Source organism: Acartia tonsa, chromosome 15, assembly GCF_053477335.1.
Source record: "Acartia tonsa isolate MP-2025a chromosome 15, ASM5347733v1, whole genome shotgun sequence".
NCBI lineage: Eukaryota > Metazoa > Arthropoda > Copepoda > Calanoida > Acartiidae > Acartia > Acartia tonsa.
Genome location: NC_137274.1, coordinates 16947700 through 16971125, shown reverse-complemented (window position 1 = coordinate 16971125; position 23426 = coordinate 16947700). Strand labels below are relative to the sequence as shown.

The 23426-nt window shown below is 41.2% G+C and overlaps 1 protein-coding gene across 8 annotated transcripts in view; it reads left to right on the top strand.

The window, feature by feature from the left end:
* The window catches only part of LOC145307341 (uncharacterized), a 53556-nt gene extending 37914 nt beyond the window's left edge, over positions 1–15642 (top strand). The window contains exons 16-28 of one of the 8 annotated variants that reach the window (XR_013875408.1): positions 4407–4480; positions 4722–4847; positions 8582–8758; positions 9462–9569; positions 10280–10345; positions 10418–10591; positions 10686–10739; positions 11237–11298; positions 11363–11448; positions 11766–11841; positions 12941–13414; positions 13852–13930; positions 14505–15642. Coding sequence is in view for 2 of the 8 variants with exons in the window: in XM_080149720.1 (XP_080005846.1) it covers positions 4407–4480; positions 4722–4847; positions 8582–8758; positions 9462–9569; positions 10280–10345; positions 10418–10591; positions 10686–10739; positions 11237–11298; positions 11363–11448; positions 11766–11841; positions 12941–13036 (1099 nt within the window). In the remaining 6 variants the exon portion in view is untranslated. Of the gene's footprint in view, positions 1–4406; positions 4481–4721; positions 4848–8581; positions 8759–9461; positions 9570–10279; positions 10346–10417; positions 10592–10685; positions 10740–11236; positions 11299–11362; positions 11449–11765; positions 11842–12940 lie in introns of all 8 variants that reach the window. The other 7 variants (XR_013875407.1, XR_013875406.1, XR_013875405.1 and 4 more) reach the window with 7 other exon arrangements.
* Positions 15643–23426: the final 7784 nt, after the last annotated feature.

Below are 23426 nucleotides of genomic sequence, written 5' to 3'. Positions count from 1 at the left end.
CACAGGCCTGGCACCCAGAATACCAACGCCGACGCCCTCAGCCGCCGGGAAGATGCCAACATGCCAACGGCTAGCGCCGAAGAATTAGCAGAGCAGGCTGAGTATATCCACAACCTGGCCCAGCTAGGGGAGCCCGCAGCTAGCCGGCCTCCTGCCGCCCGACTGGATTCAGCTAGAGTGTTGGAAGCCCAGACACAGGACCCCCTCCTGCTCCGTGTCCGCCAATGGGTGGCTGATGGCAAGGCCCCAACCAAGGCTGAGCTGCGCGGCAAGGAACGAGACGAGCAGCAGTACGCCAGCCGCTTCTCAGCCCTGGGGCTTGACGAGCATGGCTGCCTCACCACCACTGACCAGACTCTGACAGGAGAGAGGACAAGATACCTGCTGCCTTCGGCCCTCCAGCAGGATGCGTTCTTCCTAGCCCATGGAACCCCCATGGCTGGGCACTTTGGGATGGACGCAACTATCACCCGCGTTGCCATGCACTTCTGGTGGCCCAACCTGGCCCGTGACGTCCGCCTGATGGTACAAACCTGCCCTGAGTGTGTCCAGAAAGTTACCAAGGAGAGGCTGAAGCAGGGGATCCACGTGCCCTCCCGCCAGGGGTATCCACAGCAAGTCCTATTCATCGACCTGGTGGGGCCACTGCCAGAGACCCCAGCAGGAAACCGCTACATCCTCACCTGCCAAGATGGATTTAGCCGGTTTGTCAGCCTCTACGCCATCCCCAACAAGCGCACCCTCACGGTGGCTGAAGCCCTGTTGCACCGCCACCTGGCCACGTTCGGATGCCCCCTGAAGATCCATTCCGACAATGGAATGGAATTTACCGGCCAGGTATTCCAGGAACTGGCCTCCCGGCTCGAAATTGGCCTGACACATCCACCACCCTACAATCCGCAGTCCAACCGAGTGGAGAGGTTTCATAGGACGCTCAACACAGGCATGCGCCTGTTCCTAGACAGAGACGATAACAACTGGGAGCCCCACCTGCCTGCCATTGCCTTTGCCTACAACACCAAGGCCTGTAGATCCACTGGTGTGACCCCGTTCCTGGCCTTCTTTGGGGGAGAGGCCAAACTTCCGGTGGACATGGTGCTCCGGCTGCCAGAGACCGAATATGCTTCAGTTCCAGCCAACGTCCAAGCTCTGTTGCAGCGCTACTATGCAGTTTATGATGCCATCCAGCAGAAGGAGGAGGGAACCATCAGGAGGAGCGCGGTAGCTTACGAAGGCACGGCCAAGTATGAGGTTGGAGACTTGGTCTGGTACCTGGCCCCTCGCCTGGTGCCAGGAAAGGCAGCCAAGATTACCAAGAGATGGACTGGCCCCTGGAAAGTAGTGAGGAAAGCTACAGAAGTCCATTATGTCATCAAACCTGCCTCTCCAGTAGCCAGGATCTCAGAAGTTACCGCGCATGTAGGCCGACTGCGCAAATACACTGGAGATGTGACTGCCCACCAGATCCCAGAAGACATCCAAGTTGACGTGGACGGCGACGAGGATGCCACCGAGCTGCCAGTTGGAGCGGCGGCGCCCGCAGCTAGCAACCCAGGAGAGTTCCCAGTGCACCAGCCAGCCGCAGCCGCCCCACAGCCTAGCGGCCAAGATCGTGACCCAGTGGAGGAAAACCTGCAGGAGCAACCCAACGAACCACCGCCGCCGCCGCCCGCTCCAGAGCCACTCAGAGATGCCATCTGGAACCCTGACGCAGACATGGAGAACCTGCCAGCCGGCAGCGGACCTGTAGGAGAAGAGCCAGCCACTGCGATGGAAGAAGCCGCCCCAGAAGAAGAAGAAGAAGCCATGTGCCCCCTGCTGATGACAGCCATCCCCATCCGGGTAGGAGCTAGGAGGCCAAGCAACCTGAATCAAGCAGGCGCCCCCATGGAATTCTATGCGCCCTTTGCCATCACCATTCCACCCTTAGGAACCACCAGAATCTGCCTAGGCCTCCGTGTCCAGTTACCAGCCGAGACAGAACTGATCCTGCAGACGAGGCAAAATTTCCAGCGGCGAGGCTTGGCCGTGGCCAACCCACGCCTAGAAGCCAACCAGGAGCTGACAATGCTGATCACCAACCACAGTCAGACCGAGCAACGAGTGTCCCGAGGAGCCTGTGTAGCCCGAGCTGTCCTCCATCGAGCTGTGCCCCAGGAACTGCCTGTCCGGCGCAGGAGCCGGCTGTCGTATCCCCAGGTTCAAGGCCTGGTGGCTCAGGAGCCACGCAACCCTTGAAGGGGAGGTTGTGGTAATACGACACCCATACGGACAGGCCGAATACAGAGTTGCTTCGCTGTGACTTATGATAACAAACCCCCCGCACTAATCCTATTATATCACTATCCATCTCATGACCGCTGTTAACCCCGCACCCGGCGGTCAAACTAAGCCTGCCTAAATGTGGGGAGGGGACTTGAACATGCAACTATCACGAGTCCATCATGCACTTATATAATCGGGAGGCACTGCCTCCCCCTTTTACCACCGCTGCCCCCACAGCCTGTCTACCGTCGGGCGCTAAGCCCTAGCGCCCCACACCCCCTTCAAACCTAACTATTGTCATATTTTTGTTGTATATATATAGTAAACATAACTTGTAAATATTATTCAGTTTAAATATATAATTCTGTATGATTGAATCCTGCTTGTTTGTTTGGTAGAATACTTAAAGGCTAGGGCCCGTTGAATCCGAACTCGTTACCCCGTGGGCCGAGTACGCTCGGCTTACCAGAGTTGCACCAGATTTTCATTTTCTCTGATAAAGTGAAACTTGTAGCTGGTTATCATAAGGACACCCCCCATCCACTCCATTTACTCAAACCCCTCCCCTCCTCCTAAATAAAAAAAGTTACCAATAAATAAGTTACATGTTAGCAACAAAATTGATTTTCCCCAGTCATAATATACATTTATATAAGTAATAAGTTTTAAAAGTTATTTCTCGCATCGTATTATAAACAGCCTTTCGCTGATATATAATGTATAATTAATTTTGTGATCGTACATTTTTATATTCGTAGAAAGCTGGATATAATACGATGCTAGACATAGTTTTTTCGTATGGATGAGAACCGGTTTCTATCCACCGGATTAGAATGAATACGAGAAAATTAAATTATTTTGTTACTAAGCATTAGGTACTTTACTTAAGTAATTTAGGGAACTTACTATCTTTGTTAATGTTCGTTTGTCCGACATTCTAGTCTGTTAAGCTTTGCTTTTATGTATGTAGTCATCCTTGTATTGAACATGTTTTAACCCCCTGCCTGGTCATGCCAAAAATCACATTACAAATCTACAAAAATTAAACAAAATCTTACGTTAATAATTCTTTTATGATTTTATTTAATTTTTGTAAAGGGGGGGGGGGGGAAATGTGGTGACTCGTGCCACGACATACCAGCAATTTTATTTTGGGTGCTACTTCCTTAGTTTTAGAGATAATTGGGTGAAATCTTTTGGGCTGGGTCACTAATTACCCCAACTATTGGTATCTTTCAAAAAAAACGGCAGCGGGTCCGCCGCTCCCGCCGTTCGCCGCCATTTTCCGCCGCCACCAAAAAAAAATTTTTTATTGCATTTCTCGCCGAATTAGGCAATTTGGAATCATTTGAGACCATGTTATTTTTTTAAAAAAATTTTCCCCTTATAACCAACCCTGCGGGGGGACTTAGTCATTTTTTTCAAATTCTTGTTTATCAAGATATATCTTAAATTCAGTGCCTCTTCTAAGCTTTTAGAGATATTGAAACAAAATTTTTTTTGGCGGCGGCGGAAAATGGCGGCGAACGGCGGGAGCGGCGGACCCGCCGCCGTTTTTTTTTTGAAAGATACCAATAGTTGGGGTAATTAGTGACCCAGCCCAAAAGATTTCACCCAATTATCTCTAAAACTAAGGGAGTATTTTTGTGCGATTATGGAGGATTTTTCACAAAACTAATTTTGACTCACATGCGAGTAGCGAGCCTATTTTCCTTTAAGAATCCACCTCTGAAAACAGTTTTTCCTATCCTTAGGGGGGAAATGAATAAAATAAAGGGTACTAAAATATTTTTCCATTTTCCCCTTCCTTGGGGAAAAAAATGAAATATTTTTCAGCAGGGGAAAAAAAGAGAGAGGTAGGTTTCGGGTAAAATCCGTAAAGGTTATGTGTTATAAGTTAAAAACTGTAGTAGAATGATTACGATTTATGTTAACTTTTTAAAAGAATTGTTGTCTATTGTTCTTTTCATTAAGAAATACACGTATTTAGTGAATATTATCGTTCTACTACTATTTTTAAGCCTTAAAACACACACTTTTACGGATTTTACCAGAAACCTACCCCTCTCTTAATCTTGTGCAGAATATACACCCCTGCAGGGTTCTGCTAAACCTATATTGACCTAACCTTTATCTTTCAGACAAAATAGTTTTGTAAACTTGGGCCAGGTGGAGAGTGATCCTCTCGGATTAAGAAATATGAGCATCAATTCAGGTAGCCGTTAAACTCAAAAAACCGCATATCCTTGAAAACACCTATCCCAGAAAACGCCTATCTTAAAAGCGCCTTTCACAGAATTAACATATCTGAAAAAACGCCTACCCAGAAAATGCTTATTCTAGAAAACGCCTATCTTTAAAAATGCCTATTCTAGGAAAAACCTACCTCAGAAAGAGCATAGGTAATCCAAAAAAAATATCCTCTCACCCTCTGTATATTAATATATCTATTCTAGGAGGTTTAGAACTGAAGTCCACACCCAACATGTTCGGAGCAATTGGAAGCGACTTTGGAAAGCGGCTGGCAGCGGCTGTATCCAAACCGGATCAGATGCCAGGCTTGGGCAGTCATCTGGCTCCAGGTACAAAAACAATAGTTTTTGATCAGTAAAAAGATTTATATTGAAGAAAATGCATATTTACTGTGAGTTAAAATTGTTAAATTGTTATGTATTTAATGTAAACAGATTTAAACAACTAATGATTAAATTTCAAGAATACGTATTATTTTTAAACGTTACATAAGTCTTTCTATTAGTTTCCTGTCAGGCACTAAAGACCTAAAAAACAAAGGATTCCAAAAAGTAGGGTTGGCAATCCGGATCCGGAAACCGCCCAATTTTGGAATCCGAATCCGGATCCGGAATCCGTTTTATTTGGTAGGCTAAGATTAGCGTCCTGAGTTTTTTCTTTCAACTCTCACTTTTTGAAGGCAAAGATTATCATCATTATATATAAAATCTTTTAAAATCTGGTTCGATTCTCAGAAGTGAATTATAGAGAACACCAAGAACATTAATTTTTAGGACATATGTAGCACTTAATATTTTTAATCCAAATCCTGAATCGCCAAAAAAATAATAATCCGGAATCCGTTACTTTCTCTGACGGATTCCTTTAAGAATCCTGAATCCGAATCCGGCCCAAAAATTCGACGGATTGCCATCACTACCAAAGAGTTTGTGTGCCTTCTTTTAAAAATGGTGTTTACTTTGGCGATATCCTCTTAGATATTTAACAAAAGGGGACTATCCACGAACAAGAGCAAGTGATTCTAAGCACCTTCCAGCATTGATCCATAATACTATTTTGTTAGTGAATATACTAGGTTTATGTTTAATATTTGCTTTATTGACTATAAAGTTAGGTTTCACCATTGTTTTATATGAAAAAACATCAAATGTTTTGATGAGTTCAAACTGATGTTTAAAAGCTTTGACACAAAAGTAAATTATTTTAATTAAAAATGTATACCTATTTAGAAAAAGGGTTGGTAACTTATAATATTGTAAACAGTTTAATTAATGTACTTTTGCAAAATACAGCATTTAATGCTTTTCTGTCGTGTTATTTTATTTTGTCCTTTGAACTCAACAAAGCATTTTATGACATTGCTTTAAAAAATGCTTTACATTTCAAAGTTTTTTTTCATATAAAACCATCGTGAAACCTAACTTTTTAGTCGATAAACTAAATATCAAACATCAACCTAATATATTCACTAAAAAAATACTAAAGATCATTGCTGGAAGGTGCTTAAAATCACTTGCTCTTGTTCGTGGATAGTCCCCTTTTAAGAGGATAATCCTACCCAGACTTTCTATGCAGTAGTTTGATGTCGTATCTGCTAAAGTAGTAGGATCAGGATGTATTTGTGTATTTCTAAATAAAATAAAATGGATACTGCCATACTGGAAAGGAAACAAAGTCATTCCTAATTAGGACAGAAGTCACTGGAATTTGGTTTAAGGAAGGCTATCTATTTATGTCATTCATCTAACAAAATCTAACTTTAAGGAGGTGACTTATGTCCTTTGTCTGACAAATTCTTACATTAGGAACTTAGGAAGGCTATAGTACTTATGTCCTTCATCTAGCAAAATCTAGCTTATCTATCCTTCACCAAGCAAAATCTTACAAGATATAGTTTTTCTGTCCTTCACATAGCAAAATCTTGTAAAATATACCTGTTCTGTCCTTCACATAGCAAAATCTTGCAAAAGGGGGGGGGGGGGTTTAATGCAACCATCTCGTAATCAATGATTAAGTGGCACTTAGAATTCGAATTTCGATCAGAAATTTTGCATGAATAATCCTTGGTAGGTCTATTTTCCCTAAATCGAACAAAAAGTTGGAAAAGTAATGGCTAATGGCTGGCGGCTCAGCTGTTTTGCCATTTTATTACTATCTTAAGAGCAAAAAAGTCACGAAACCTATTTTCACATAATACTTTTTCTCACTCAAAAACCTTATCAAACGGTTCTAGCCAGTAGCTGTTGGTACTAGAAATTTAAAAATTGGTTATTGCTATCATTTAACATGAATTAAACCAAAAATATGTTTTAAAAAGTTGATTCCTACGTAATTAATGATGAATTTGCCCTGAAAATAGGCAAAAAACGGCTGAGCCGCCAGCCGTTACTTTTCCAACTTTTTGTTCGATTTAGGGAAAATAGACCTACCAAGGATTACTCATGCAAAATTTTAGATCGAAATTCGAATTCTAAGTGCCATTTAATCACTGATTTCGAGATGGTTGTATTAAAAACCCCCCCTTATATCAGGGAGTAAGGGAGGGGACAATGGGCAATTAATTCAATTTAAGAGTTCTTGCTGAAAGGCCATGAAATCCAGATTTATCCAGAAAATTTTAAGGGGTATATTAATCCAATCTAGAAAAACTATAAAATAAGAAAAGATCCAAGAAAAAAAAGCATTCATTTGAAAATTATATTACCAGTACATCAGACTGCACTATAATTAATTACTAGAAAAATCTCCCTGGAACTCGTTTACCCAATATTTCTAAAGAGGACTATCCACGAACAAGAGCACGTGATTCTAAGTACCTTCCAGCATTGATCCTAAGTATTTTCTTTCGGAATATAATAGGTCACCACTAATAATTAATATATTGACGAGAAAATTTATGTTTCACCACTTCAAGTTGAAGAAAAGTAAAAAAATGTTCAGGTTTTTTAGTCAAAATTCTATCAAACATTTTGTTGAGTTCGGGGTGTCTTTAATTGTCCATGTTGTCAAATGATAAAAATTAAAAAAAAGTTAAAAGCACATTTACTATATCTCATATGTATGTTTAAATTAATGCTAGTATGGATTAATTTACAATCTATATAACACGAGTATTCGCATATGTATCATCAAATATCCATTTTATTAAAAGAATTAGCTTCATAAAAGTTTTCAAAATAAATTAAAATACCTAAAAAAAATTATGGTGAAACATAAATTTTCTCGTCAATACATTAATGATATATGGTGACCAATTATATTCTGAAAGAAAATACTTAGGATCAATGCTAGAAGGTACTTAGAATCATGTGCTCTCGTTCGTGGATAGTCCTCTTTTAAAATACCACCATATACAAGAATTTAATTTAGGAGTTCTTAGATTGTTTATCACAATAAAGTTTATATTTTTATTTTTTGAAATGATGTTTTTTGGAGAAAAAGATTTGTTAAAACTCGCTGTCTGCTAGAAATTAAGTTTATTGATACTCGTCTGCTATACTCAAAACTAACTCAGTGAGTTAGTGGCAATGATGCGCTAGTACCCAAAGTCAGTCAGAACCTGCTAAATTCTTGTACATTCCCTTTAAGCCAGTACCTAAAGTCTGAGACTCCTAAAAATTGAATATTCGATCCATTGTCCCCTCCCTTACTCCCTGCTAAATATAGCTTTTCTCTTCTTCACATAGACTTTGCTTTCTTTCCATGAAAGGGGTGTATATTCTTCACAAGATTTATTTTTTTTCCCAGCTACAAAGTTTTTAATTTTTTCCCCCCCTAGTTTTTTCTCACCAAGTAGGGGGGAAAATGGAAAAACATTTAAAGAACTCTATATTTTTTTTATTTCATCCCTTCTACTACACATTTTTTTATTTTTTTTCACCAAGGAGGGGGGGAAATGGAAATTTTTTTTTCAGTTTTCTTAATTTTTACATTTTTTTCCCTCCAACAACTTATTTTTTTTTAACCCCCCTCCCCCTGAGCTGGGTCAGTTATACAAAATATACACCCCTGTTCCATGATCTAATGCAACTAATCTTGTTTCATTAAATTTTATTATTATCAGGTAGTAACACCGGTCTTCATTTGTCAGGAGGCTCCTCCAGCCTGCTGCCAGGTAGCTCCAGCCTTCTGCCAGGTAGCTCCAGCCTGCTGCCAGTTAGCTCCAGCCTGCTGCCAGGTAGCTCTAGCCTGCTCCAGGGTGGCACCAGCCTCCTACCTGGTTCTGGCCTTCTTCCCTCAGGTAAATATGCAAAGGATCTGAAGGGATAGGACAAAGTAGAAAATTGCTCACTGTTTAACTCGAAAAACGCCATACTAATGTGATTAAATTAGCTGCACAGGAAGTATTGATCTTGATCATGATCATACTTGTTTAATCTTTATACTAAAGTAACAGGATGTCTGTTTGTCTATTTGTGTGTTTTGGTTGTTTGTACCGAAGGATCTTGCTAACCGCTGAACCGACCGGGTTCTCCTTAACAGGGTAGCTTCTCATAGGTCCCGGGAAAGTTTATAACTATTTTGGGGGAGGGTACCACCACCCTCCCATGAGAAATCGAAATTTAAGAAAAATATTTGAGAGACTTAAACGAAACATTGGTAAAACAAAAAAAACATTTAAAGTGCCACTAGAGGCGTTATTAATAGCTAAAGTAATACTTTCAAAACATTTTCAATTAAATCTATTATTGTTTAAGAAGTGATTTATTTGTCTCAAGCTTCAGATTTCAATAAATAATCGAGTTTTGCTTTTCACTTATTCCCTGTGATGGTTTTAAGCTATTTAATTTTTAGGCATTGTTTTAGGCTATTTTTTCTGTCTCCTTCTTACCCCTTTGTTGAATAGACAGCCCCTGATGCTGGGGGCAAAGCAGCTTGTGATATCAATAATGTATGTAAACTTTTTTACAATGACGTTTTTTTGATCCACATACTGTTTACAGGAAGTGGATCTGGTAACTCCTCCTTCAACCTGATGAAATCTGGCTCTGCCTCCACCCTGACAGCGGCTCCAGGCTCCAGAGGTCCAAGTCCGGCCTCAAATTTTTCAGGTACCTATACTTTTGTTACCACTGTAGATGTGCCCCTAGCATTCAGGGGGGGGGGGGTTCCAATAAGTTACCTAAATGAGTACACAATTTTGATATATTTAAAAATAAGGGGGTTAATTGCTTGATAGCCACACTTTGAGGGAAAACACTCAATTATGACATAGGACTAAGGCATAGGACTATCTAAAAACTTGAATTAAAATAGCATAAAATCATCCCTAGATCTATGGGAAGCTTACCTAAATTGAAGGACTCAATTGTTTTAGTAGAAAGCGAGACAGATAAGCAAAAAACCTTACTACTTTATATAATACTAGCGGCTACGCCCCTAGAGGCCTCTACGGCACTTTAAATTTATTTTTTTATATTTAAAATATGTCTGTTGCGCTTGACGTTTATGTTTCGTTGAACTCTCTTTTTATAATCGAGAAACGTAAAAAAAAATTTCGATTTTTTGTGATTTCTCTTGGGAGGGTGGTGGTACCCTCCCCAAAAATAGTTATAAACCTTCCCGGGACCTATGAGAAGCTACCCTGTTAAGGAGAGCCCGATCGGTTCAGCGGTTAGCAAGATCCTTCGGTACAAACATACACACAGACAAACAAATAGACATCCTGTTACTTTATTATTAAGATATGGGATGATAGTTATTTTGTTGAAGTTTCACTCAGAAAAAAACTGTAGGTACACAATACACACTTTTTTTTCAGGTTTTTCTGGAGGTCTGGGCGGCATGGCACCTTTCTCCAGTTTTTCTTCTGGTCAACTTTTACAAGGTAAATCAGGGATAGGGAGGGAGGGAGGGATAGGACAATGGAGAAACTAATCTGATTATTCAACGTGTGTAGGTGGTTCTAGCTGTAATTTGTTGCCCGGAGGAGGAATAGGCTTAGGCTCCAGCCTAGCACCTGGCGGCTCCAGCTTGGCTGGCAACCTGGCACCTGGCGGTCAGTCTAGTTTAGCTCCTGGCAGCAGCAGTTCTCATCCTCTGGTGTCATCCAGTGTTCAATCTTTAGTCACAGGTAGCGTTAACTTCCCCTATGATGATGCACAAAAATAGCCCAGATTACATGCGCAACCAACTTAATGAAAAATGAAATTCTTGTCTATTATCAGGTGGAGGTGGAATCCAAACCAGCAGTTTTAGTACTCATCTCAATAGTTCAACAGGTAACTAGGGTTGGGCCGGATATCCGGTCTGGCCGGTTATCTGGTCATTTACAATATCCGGCCGGATACCGGATATTAAAACTATCCGGTTACATGATATTTGGCTGATTTTTCGCGCCGGATATCCGGTAATTTGCCGGATATCGAACGTTGGACTGATATCCGGCTGGAGCCGGATATCCGGAAATATAAATCAGCCGGATATCCGGTATCCGGCCCAACTCTACAAATAACCATTCACTTAATAAGAGTCTGAAGCTGAGCTCAGGATAATCCTTATACTAAAGTAGCAGGATGTTTGTCTGTTTGTGTATCTGGTTGTTGATTGATTGATTGATTCGGGTTCTCCTTAACAGGGTAGCTTCTCATAGGTCCCGGAAAGGTTTATAACTATTTTCTTGGGGAGTGGGACACCCCCAACTCCCTTAAAAATGATTAATCCCCCCCCCCAAAAAAAATTAATTTTTTTAACTAAAATTAAAAATTTATCTATCTAGGGATGCATCAAGTATCTGATCAGTTTGGACTGAACCACCATCTCTCCTCTCATCCTGTTCAGGTAACCTATCTCTGTCTGTCTATCTATCTCATATATAGCTTGAGTTGTATTAATTTTACTTTAGGTTGGTGGCAGTACCTCAGAGTTAGGTAGCCTGCAGTCAGTTATGACAGATACAGCCCCTCAACTAAAGAGTAATTCAGCCATAAGGTAATTCTTAGATCTATAATGCAAAGTAGAATGATGTCTGTCCATCCGTCTGTCAGTCTGTCCCTTAAGATCTCGGTAACCACTGAAGCGATCAGATTCTACTCTTCAGGGAATATACCTACAGGTCCTGTGGTGGTTTTAGGCAATTTTCTTGGGGGGTGAGAACCCCCCCCCCCCCCAAAAAAAAAAAAAAATAAACAATAAAATCCCCCTCAATTTTTTTGGAGCCTTCGGCTTTAAAAAAAAATATTTTTATATAATAACAGAGTAATAGGAATAAATAACAGAGTAATAGGAATAAATGAATTATTATTAAGACAAGAACAGTTGATAAAGAAGCTGGTGGCCACTATACCTGGATCAGATCAAGATACTATAAAGCACTACATACAGGTAAAGTTTGTTGTATATAGAGAGTTACTGCGCTCTTAATAATGTGTATTGGTACTGCGAACCATAAAGGGAAAAGTGGGTTGCGGGTAAAATCCGTAAAGTTTGTGTTTTATGGCTTAAAAATATTAGTAGAATGATAATATTCACTAAATATGTGTATTTCTTATTGAAAAGAACTATAGACAACAAATTTCTTATTAAAGTTAACATAAATTTTTATCGTTCTACTACTGTTTTTAACTTAAAACACATAAACTTTTTTACCCGCAACCTACTTTTCCCTTTATGGATTGTAGAATCCCTATAACGCTTTCTTTTATACTTTCAATACAGCCCCCTGCTACTATAAAGCACTACGTACAGGTTGTTATATAAATTCTAGGGATGGCAATCCGTCTAATTTTCGGACCGGATTTGGATTCTTACAAGAATCCGTCCAAAAATAAAACGGATTCTCCGCGGATTCCGGATTCTTATTTTTGACGGATTCCGGATTCTAAAAGAATAAAAGAAGGGATTAAATTTTACCGGGTACTGGGCAGAATCAAAAGCTGCGTTTTTTTCATATTTTTCACAATAGCTTTTCTTCTATTTCTACAGCGGCCAAAATGAAATTAAAATATATATTTGGACTAAAAAAATTCAAGACGCTAATTTTAGCCTAACAGTTAAGAATCCAAATCTGCTATTAATAAACGGATTCCGGATTCGGATTGCCAACACTAATATATATACAAGTAGTTCTATATATAGAGTGAAAGCGCTCTTATTAATATGTATACTACTTGCGGTTTCGCCCCTAGCCTCTAGGGCCTTTGCCCCATTAGATGATTTTTAAAAAAATTAAATAAAAAAAAAATTCTGGTGCTGCGCTCATAATTTATGGGCAGCAACATAATTTTTTTTTTTGGGGGGGGGGTTAAATTTTCATTTTTGGGGGGTTGGGGGTGTCCCATCCCCCCAAGAAAATAGCTTAAAACCACCACAGGACCAATATATACCCTGAAGAGTAGAATCAGATCGGTTCAGTCACCAGTGGTTACCAAGATCTTAAGGGACAGACAGACAGACATCATTGTACTTTGTATACTTATTGTAGGTTCTCAGAGATAGGCATGGCAAGTTGTCTGGTTGGTCAACTAATAAAATAACACAAGAAATATTGCAGCTCGTCCATGAACATAATAATAAATAGTTATACACAGGAAAATAGCTGACAAACCAAATATATAGTTTTTAACTACCTGTCTGTATTCCTGACAGTAAAATAATAGCAGTGATAATTGGTCTCCTTTATAGCTCTTTTATAGAATGTCAGTTACCTTATCCGTATGTCGCGGGTACGATTCTCTCCAAGAGGGGCGGGGTTTTTGTAGTTGTTAAAAATTGGAAGAATTTATAGGTAATACAAAAGTTGTCGCAAATATAGGTATTAAAAGAGTCAGTGATATGGTTTTCAGCTATTTTATTTTATCCTAGATAATATGTGTAGCAGTCAGAAGTTAGGGGTAAACAGAAACATCAAATACGATAAATCAAATTCAAACTTTGGAACATTTTCTCAAATATTTTGGTAGATTTATTTTTTATATAATTTTAGTTTGTGTTACAGTAAAGTACTAGAGAGATGATTCTTATATGACACCTAACAACTATTAAAAATATTAGTTTCCAAATATACAAGATTTTAGTTTTTTTCTTCTTAAACCCAGTTGCTACAACCCCTATGGATGGCCTATTAATAATATTTGTATTTTTATTTGTACAAACATAGAATTTCAAGATAATTTTGTCTGTAATCATAATATTATAGTCTGGTGTATATTTTCAAAGATATTTGTGTCTGCTATCTGTAGTAGCAGCCATGTTAATTCTGCATTTATATTCACAGGATGCTTCTTTTAAATAATTGTCCCATAGTTCCCAAATAAATACATCAAATAAACCACAATAGTTTTTATATCTAAAAAGAAAGCATATTTATAATTATTCAAAATTTGATTATTTCAGTATTGGGACAATAATTATTTGATGCGTTCTGTCAAGTTATTTTTTTTATGAAAATTATAGTTTTTATATTTTGTTAAAAGTATATCCGTATTGGCTAGCTGGCTATCTCTAGATAAACTTAAAAGATCTTAGATTTTTCTTTCTTTTTTTATGGTAAAAACTAAAAATGCTGCTTTGACAAAAATAATGGGGAAATAGTTATTTCTTTCATCGTATTATAAACCGCTTTCCGCGGATATAGAATGTACAATTATAAGATTAAAACCAGTTTTTTAGCTACGAGGTGCCGAGGGCACGGGCTATAAAAACTGGTTTTAATCTTATGATTGTACATTTTTATATTCGTAGAAAGCGGTTTATAATACGATGCTAGACATAGTTTTTTCGTATGGATGAGAACCGGTTCCTATCCACCGGATTCGAATGAATACGAGAAAAACAGGTTTATTTCATCCTTAGATTGGCTAAAGTAATAATATATGGTTTTCTCTAGAAAAATTGCATTGCCACATTAAAAATGAAAGATTAACATAGCCATGAAAATTTCCAGTTCTTTTATTTGTGTTGTAAAACAAGATTTTGTATATCTTTATATAAAAGTAATAGTATGTCTGTGTGATCTTGCTAACCGCTGGACCGATATGATATGCCAGCAAACATGAGTAAGCAGCCACAGTATATTTCAGCTGTTATAATATCTGTATTTTTATGATATACACTTATATTATTATGTATATGCGGTTGTGATAAACAAAGATGGGATCTACTGCAGTTCACGGTTAAATATTGCTGGTAACGAATATTGCCAAAAATCTATGAATTTTAAAGGCTGCTAGCTGCCAAACGGCTGAACGTACATATCATACCCGCACACCTAAAGATGTGTATCTAGCTGTGTGGTGTCAGCTGTAATACAGACTTTGGGAATAGTCCCTTTCGTGATATAGCACCTTAAGGGGCAATTTGTCGTATGTAAAAAATGGCTTTTTATAGGTTAGGTTAGGTTATATTGGGTTAGGTGATTGTCCCAAAGGGTTAGGCATTTGGCCCCACAGGGGCTAGAAATAGGAGAAACCTATTGTGAAAAATACGAAGAATCGCCCCTTAAGGTGCGATGTCACGAAAGGGACTATACCCAAACTTTATACAGTATGTTATTTTTATGTTTTATTAACTTTTGTGAAAGCAATTTTACCCCACTTATAGTTATCAGAATTTGATGATTATTAGCTTATTTTCTTCGTTTTTCAAGACGATTTTAAACTCGGCGGAAAAAAAAGTCTAGCACTGATTCTATGGGCAGGATAGTGACAAAAAATGCCAATTTTGAAATTTTTTCGGTTCTTGTCTTTGGGAGTCGACTACTCCCTCCTTTGCTGAGATCATGCATTCAATGGTTTAGCTCTATATCTCAACTTTGAAGCGTTTTACAGCCATTCTTGCAAAGGGTAGAAGATTTGAGCATAAAAAAATGCACTTAAACCATTTTAGATGGTGACAACTAAGTTTTAAATTTTATTAGTGTACTTTTTAAATAAAAACTAAAATATTTTTTTGTTGGTCTATTAATTGTCTTAAATAACGAAGAAAATAAGCCATTAATAATTAAATTCTGATAACTATAAGTGGGGTAAAATTGCTTTTAAAAAAATTCTCATAAAAAAAACACTGTATTAGCATATAATATTATATAGCAGCCTGAACTGTATACCTAGGTACACTGTTCTTTGTTATTAAAATTATCATTATTATGTAACTTGTAAGAGTAAATAAAACATTTATGTGTAATAATCTTTTATTTAAATTTTCATCTAAAACAATGATGACAACATCCATAAAAGCGAAGCTCTGAAACGGTAGGAAAAACGAATATTAACACTTGTAGAGTGTCATAACGGAATAATCAGAATATAAATGTATAAAAATCGAAATAAATTATAAGTAAAAATGTTGAAAAACTGAATAAATACAGGATATTGTTTAAGGACATTCTTACATTTTTAAGACTTGATTATAGATAAGTTTCGCTTATATCATTGTACTTTGTTGTCCTAGGAATCAGTTTTCCAAAAATCAGATAAATCGGACAATTTTATCACATAAAAATTTGTTGCTAAGAAAGTTAAAAAATCAAACTGTTTAAAATGGACATACGGACGTTCTGGTAACGATTGTAGAGTTGCTACTCTTTTTAAATCGTACAGATGATTCTAACATGCCTATATTAACGAAAAGAGCTGACCGTTACGAACGGACCGACCCTAATTATAGAAAAGCTTCGCATTTAATAAGGAGACAACATCCATAAGTAGCAAAGCATAAAAACATTAAAAGATGAAAGAAACAAAGTAGATGTATACTAAAAATCTGTAAATTTGAAAATAATGAAAATTAAGATACGTTTTAAAAGCAAAGCTTTTCAATGAATGGGGTCGGTCTGGAACGGATAGCTGTATTCGTTAATTTTGACATGATGAAGTTTTCCTATTGATTTTTAACTTTGCATGGTGATTCCTGTAGTAGTTAGGTACAATTAGGAAAGCGTAGTAACCCTATAATGATTACTAGAATGTCCGTACGTCCATTTCAAACATGTTGATTTTTAACAACAATTTTTTAAAAGATATAACTATCCGTTTGATCTGATTTTTTTTAATACCGATTCCTTGGACAACAAAGTACAATGTTATATCTCTCTATAATCATAAAAACATTATCTTGTACCTATTCAAGATGTTTTTCAAGTAATTTACTTATTCATTCGAATTCGGTGGATACTGATAGGAACCGGTTCTCATCCATACGAAAAAACTATGTCTAGCATCGTATTATATCCAGCTTTCTACGAATATAAAAATGTACAATCATAAGATTAAAGCAGTTTTTTTAGCCGGTGTCTTTGGCACCTCGGGGCTAAAAAAACTAGTTTTAATCTTATAATTGTACATTCTATATCCGCGGAAAGCTGTTTATAATACGATGCGAGAAATAACTATTATAACCAGGGAGAGAGGGAACATTACTTACCTCTCAAGTTTGTACACTCTCTCCTAAATATATTTATTTACTGGAAAACTTGAAGTTTATGATAAATCTATAATTGGGTTAAACAAGCCAACAGTGTCCAAACTTTTCTACCAACAATCTTAACCTATATATGCATATAAAGGGGAGTACATCAATTTATCGTCCATTGTCTTATCCCTCACAATCATTTTCCTACGATTCGCCATTTTGAAGAAAGATAATTATTAACAATAAACAAGGTTGACAACATCCACAAAGCGAAGCTTTGAAACGGTAGGATAAAAGAACATTAACACTTGTAGAGTGTCAGAACTGAATAAGCAGAATATAAATGTTAATATAAGTCTAAAGTAAATTTGTTGCAAAACTGCTTGTGAATAGAGGATACTGTTTAAGTATATATCTATTTTTAGGACTTGATTAATTATAGAGATGCTTCGCTTATAACATTGTACCTTGTTGTAATAGGAATCACTATTCCAAAGATCAGATAAATTGGATAATTTAACATGTAAATGTCAAAAAAGTTAAAAATTGCTTGTCTTAATTGGACGTTTGGACTTTCCTGTAACGATTATAGAGTGGCTGCGCTTCCTAAATCGTACCTCATAACTAGAGGAATCATTCTGCAGAGTTTGAAATCGATAGGATAATTCTAACCTTTGAAAATTAACAAAAAGATCTAACTGTTTTGAACGGACGGAATTATAGAATTATATGTCTTGGTGTTGGCAGTTGGATATGTCAGTTGCGCGGCTGGGCTGCAGTTCCTTCTTAGCTGAACATAACAATGCAGGTGGCTCATTTTTTAAAAATAATTATATACAGCAGCTGTCATACTATTATTAAAATTTAACATTAAAAGTCGGTTTACTCTGGCATCTAAAGGGATAAGACAAAAGCCGTTAATTTAATGTACATCCCCAATGATTATACACAAAATTACCATTTATACATATATTACAATAAGTGGTTAAAACGTTTTAACTTAATGATTCAACCAATCAAAAGTCCCCAAAGTTAATTAGCCAACGAATAAGAAAATGCTATTATAAATCTTTGGTGACTAGTGTAATAAACAGCCCATTGTCCCCTCTCTCTTTGCTAATAAAACGAGAGAAAAAAATCTCATTAGACATACAAACATTCAAAATTTAGGAGTAGTGTGGTATGCGGCAGCTCTGGACCATGCAGAAACCAAGACATTATAGTGATGCTACGCACCTAGCTAAATCCTGTTATTCTACAATTATAAAGCCACCTGAAAATATGTTAGATAACGGTACTGATTTCATCTCTCAGTTGTCCTGCAAATGGAGGGAGGGGTGTTACCCCTCCCTCTCCCATCTTAAGCACCGGAACCTTCCCCTTCAACCACCAAGTTATCAGCACCACCTCAACCCTGAGGATAAAGGATCTAAACCTGCCCTCACCTGATAGAATCACCCCCACACAGACTGTTGTTGTCACAAGTAATCATCAAACCTTCCCTCTTTAGTACCCAGACCTACCACTCAACCCCTCTATGCTTATCTACCTATTGTGCTGCTCCATGGGCTATCCTGCCTGCCCCAGACAGGGATAGCCATCTACCTAACCATTGCAATTATCTATGTTTTACTGTATGATTTATCTTTAACTATCTTTATTCCTAATCCATATGTATTTATATTATGGTTAACTGTATTCTTAATTCCCCCCACCCTTTCCAGGGATGGGGAATCATGATTGCCCAAACTGACTATTGTATATGTATTATAATGCTTTTATGTTATGATCATTTATTCCTATCCATGTAGTTATTGTTTGTTGTATATAGCTTTAGTATCCTTTACACCTTCAATAAAGTGACAACTGAAATAGATGTTGATTCTTGTCTAGTGAATGCTAGAGAAGCGTAGCTTCTCTATAGTAAGGTGTCCACGTCTGTTCACACTGCCGTAGTCTTTATTCGAACTCTGGTGTCTGCCATTTACCCTAGGCGGATACCACAACTTTGGTGACAGCTGTGTGAGATTACGGCGAACCACAAGTGTAGAGCAGACGCGCATCTGAGGCTAAGGTACTCCCAGCAGTGAATCTGGCAAAACTGACGCAAGCAACCTGAATTACCCACCCTGGACAGCAAAGTTTAACTCTGCATCCGGCAGTTGTGGAAGCGAGACAGCGAAATTTGATGAATAACCGCGAGCAGCGCTGATATCTAACGGAGAATTGAGCGCCAAAAGGGCTGAAACAGGCCTGCGGACCGGCTGAAACAAGCCAAATAAGTGTAAACGGCTGAAAATAGGCCAATTTTACTGCAAGAGATAGCAGGATCCGAACCAGTGGCGCTAGCAGGACGGGACATTCCCTGCCGCCATCAGCTGGATTTGGATAAGCGGCGCTAGCAGGACGGGACATTCCCTGCCGCCGATAGGCTGAAACACGCCACATAGCTGCAAGCGGCGCTAGCAGGACGGGACATTCCCTGCCGCCGATAGGCTGAAACACGCCACATAGCTGCAAGCTGCGAGCCAACATACGAGTGTAGTGCACCAGAACAGAGAAAAACTACGTCAACTCCAAGTATCCTGAGAGGCTACAACGCAGCCACCCATCTAGAAAAAACAGATATTATGTTACATTGCAGGGATTACCACCCTGGTGTTATGGCCAAACAATAGATTTATGAGCAAAGCTTGGCAAACAAATTGTTGTGTTGTGATAAATCTAAGAATAGAACAGGCTTGGATTATTGTGTATTGTGATAACAGCTAAAAATAGAACAGAGTTGGTAAACAAATCTGTTATGCAATTGTGATAAGGACAAAAATAGAAGCTAGATGTAATATAATAAAGACCCTGATATACAATCAAATCACCTCAAGCCTATAGCACAACAACAATACACCCCTTATTCCAAGGGAAAGGGAGGAGCCCCTCTCCATTGAAGGCAAATACAATCAGGGTGATATAATAGATAAGCCTAGGATTAAGAAGAAAAGGCACTATTATACCAGCACACAGTTACCTCCCTCCCTCACAGGGGAAACGGACGGAGTTACCCCCGTCCCCTCACGCGCTTCCCCCTTCCTACCCACACTAGACTAAGTCCGTCTGTAGTGTGGGGCTAGCAATCGGACACACAGAGCGCCATTCACGGGTAGCGCAACAGAGTGCGGAAAATATCATAAATCCAACGGACGAAGCGGACCAATGAGAGAGCGAGTTGAGGGGTGAGAGCGCGTTTTATCTGTGTGCGCGGATTGACAGTGCGTAAGCGCGCTGCACGGAAAGGAGATTTCACGCACACACACACACACACACCCACACAGGAGAGGGGCCATTCTATAGCATACATCAGAGATATTTTTTTAGGAGAAAAACTTGCAAGCTCCTCCCTCCCTGTCTACAGTGTGATAAGGAAAACTAAACCAGTTCCTTAAACCCGCTCAGACCCTCAACATCTCCTAGCCCTGCCAACCCTACTTCAAAGCTGAGTGGTTAGTGAAACAAATATATGTATATATAAATACCCAAGTGATAAATAATGTTGTTTTTTTTTATCATGGGTACAAGCAAGTGAATACTAACCTCACCAAACAACACTGGAAACTGATATGGTAACTGAACGAAAGTACGCCCACCCTGTGGACATAGCCTGACTTGCTGCCCCCACACTGGGCAGTGGTGGTGTGTACCTGGACCATCGACACTCATAGTTGTGAACTATATACAGAGGAAGCGTGATTTTTTTGGAGCAAGGAGGGAAAGCTAGCTAGCTCTGAGGATATTCCTATACACGTATATATATATATATATGGGCGTGTAGCCATGTATATATATAGATAGCCTACCTATCCATATATCTACTAGCGGATACGCTCCTAGAGACATCTGTGGATGCCTAACATATTCCCTGTTACCTTTAAGCTAAGATCCGCTGGTTACCACAGAAATCAAGAGCTATACTGGAAAGGAGAACAACTCAGGCTCAACAGTTAAACAAGACGCTGGCACCAACAGACCAACACCCTGCTACTTATCATGGGGGCGCGCCAGCCACAGAAACTCTTGAGCCAGGAGGACCGAGCCTACGGCTACATGGACTACCACCCTAATTACACAGCTATAGTATTTATACTAGGGGTGAGCCGGCTCGAACCTCCTTGCGGCGCGGCTACTCTACTCGGCTTCTATATCTACAAGATACTACTTCTGTTATTACTTTGGCCTACTGTGTTGAGTACAGTGAACATCAAACACATGCCAGGTCACAGACCTCTGGTCCCTGAGATGCCCTTGTCTGGAAGGGTGACTGAATGTCCGCTGCACAGCTCCTGTTCAGTTGGTGCTCAACGCACGAGAAATAGCAATACTGGACTGGGGATTGCTGAACCTGTAGGTGTCCTCCTGGGGGTGTTGAACGATGCAACTGAGCCTAATGAGAAGGTGACAAGCTTCAGAGACTTAGTGGCCAGCCCCAAGATGGACACTACCACCAGAACTGAGACTCCAACGGGGCCCAGCCCTAGGGCCAGTACCACCTGTTTCTGGGGTGGAAAGGTCCTCCCTGGCGCTGGCCTCACCAAGCTGGAGGATGGGGAGCTGTCCCAGGGGAATAGGCTCTTCACCCAGATGCCCGACGCGTACCTGGGAGTGGGGGAGCCGCCACCCAAGCCTCCCTGGGAGCCCCCAGGCATGGAACGACTGGGGACCGGCCTAAGGATGGGGACTGGTGACCTGCTGCAGTGGAAGACTTTACCCAGCACGGAGGGAGCAGGGTTGACCAGCAGCAGTGAGGCTGTTCCCCCACACTCCAAGACCAGATGCCGCTACTCTGTTGAACCACTGCACATGTCCCAGCCAAGTTCCCCCATGCTGCTGAAGATGGAGGCCCACCAGGATGCAGAGCTCCAACCAGGGAAGTCAATAAGAAGGCCACCCCTTGCCAACACCAGAACCACCGCAGGGGCTCCCCACCAGCAGCTGACGGAGCCTGGCAGGGACGCAATACCAGCTGGCAACTCTGGCCCAACTCAGGTGGCTACCAACAGTCTGCTGACAGTCCGGAATACAGTTCAGGCTACCATCAGTATGGCATCTTCTGGGCCTTGCTGGTCCACCTGTGGGTACCTGTCCACACACTGGCCACAGGTACCCCCCAGAGATCATAGCCCCCTTTCCGACTGGCACCATCAACGGCCTTTGCTACCAACCACCTGGCATACCCAGAGGCAGGATCCCTCATGTGGAGAAGCACCTGCAGAAGCTAAGGCCGAGGCTGGCCTCGCCACCCAGGGGAGGAGAGCCGCTGTTGGATGGAAGGAACCTGTGTGTATGGGGAGGAGGCTGAATGTAACCAAGGAGCCACCACAAGCAGCCCAGCACCGCCTGACCCCTAGTAGGGGAGACCCTGTTTGTCAGCTGGTGCCCCAACTGGAGGAGGAGAGACCTGGCAGGTTGATACACCCTGGGGAAGCCGGCCTGATGGGACCCAGCTGGACGAAGGGGCGCTGCCGCGTCAACGGCCACACAGCCGCCAAGTGTAGAACCGGTTGGGACCGGGCAATGAAGAAACACCAGGCCGCCCAACAACCTGCATGCAACCAGTCTGCCACCCAGGTCCACCTGGAGGGAGATGCCCAGCCGTCACCCCAACTAGCTGCCGCCGCTGGGGCCGCAGCTACCCAGGAGTCTGTGTCTCAGATTGGGACCATGGTGGCCAGGATCAACGTGCTGGGAGGAGCGGCTGAACCCAACCGGGTTGGCCTGGACCTCAGCCGCAACCACAGGGGACCGGTGTCCGTAACCCCTGTCACCCCCAGCAAGAGCCGAGGGGCGCTACCCAGCGCCACCGGGACGGTGTACGAGGAGGCCCTGGCGGCCGCCGAGTGGGAGAGGCAAGAGGCGCTAGCCAGCGAGTCTGAGTCGATGTATGGGACGCCAACCGGCGTCGCCACCTGGAAGGAACGAGAGGTGCTTCCCTGCACCACCAAGCTGATGTCTGGGGCGACAACCGTCGCCGCCACCTGTGAAGACTGGGGGGTGCTATCCAGCGCCCCACACTGGTGCCTGGGGCGACAACCGTCGCCGCCACCGAGATACCTGGACCCCGGAATGAGCCCGCAGCCCCAGAGGAAGGGGTGACACCCGTCACCCCCAGCCAGCCAGAGCCCCCAGCCAGCAGGGAGAGTCCAGCTGTCCCTCACCCTCAACTGCATCCAGCTGTCTACCTCCCTCAACCAAGCCAGGGTAATTGTATTGCACTGGTGTACCAGGAAGTTTGGGCTGGGCCAAACTTGCCTGCGCCCCCTGCATCTGCCCCAGGAGCCAGGGTATCAGCCATTATCAGCCAAACTGAAGAAGCTTTGACCGCTGCCTGGGGAGTACTAGATGCGCCAAGTGCTGAGCCTAACCATAGAAGTAGAGGATCCCCAACAATTATGTCTACCCCAGATGGAGACAATGTGCCTGGACCCCTTCAGGCTAGGGGAGGAAATCCGGAGCCTTGTGCCTCCAGTCCACCAGCAGCAGTGTCCGTGGATGGGCCTGTCTCCCAGCCA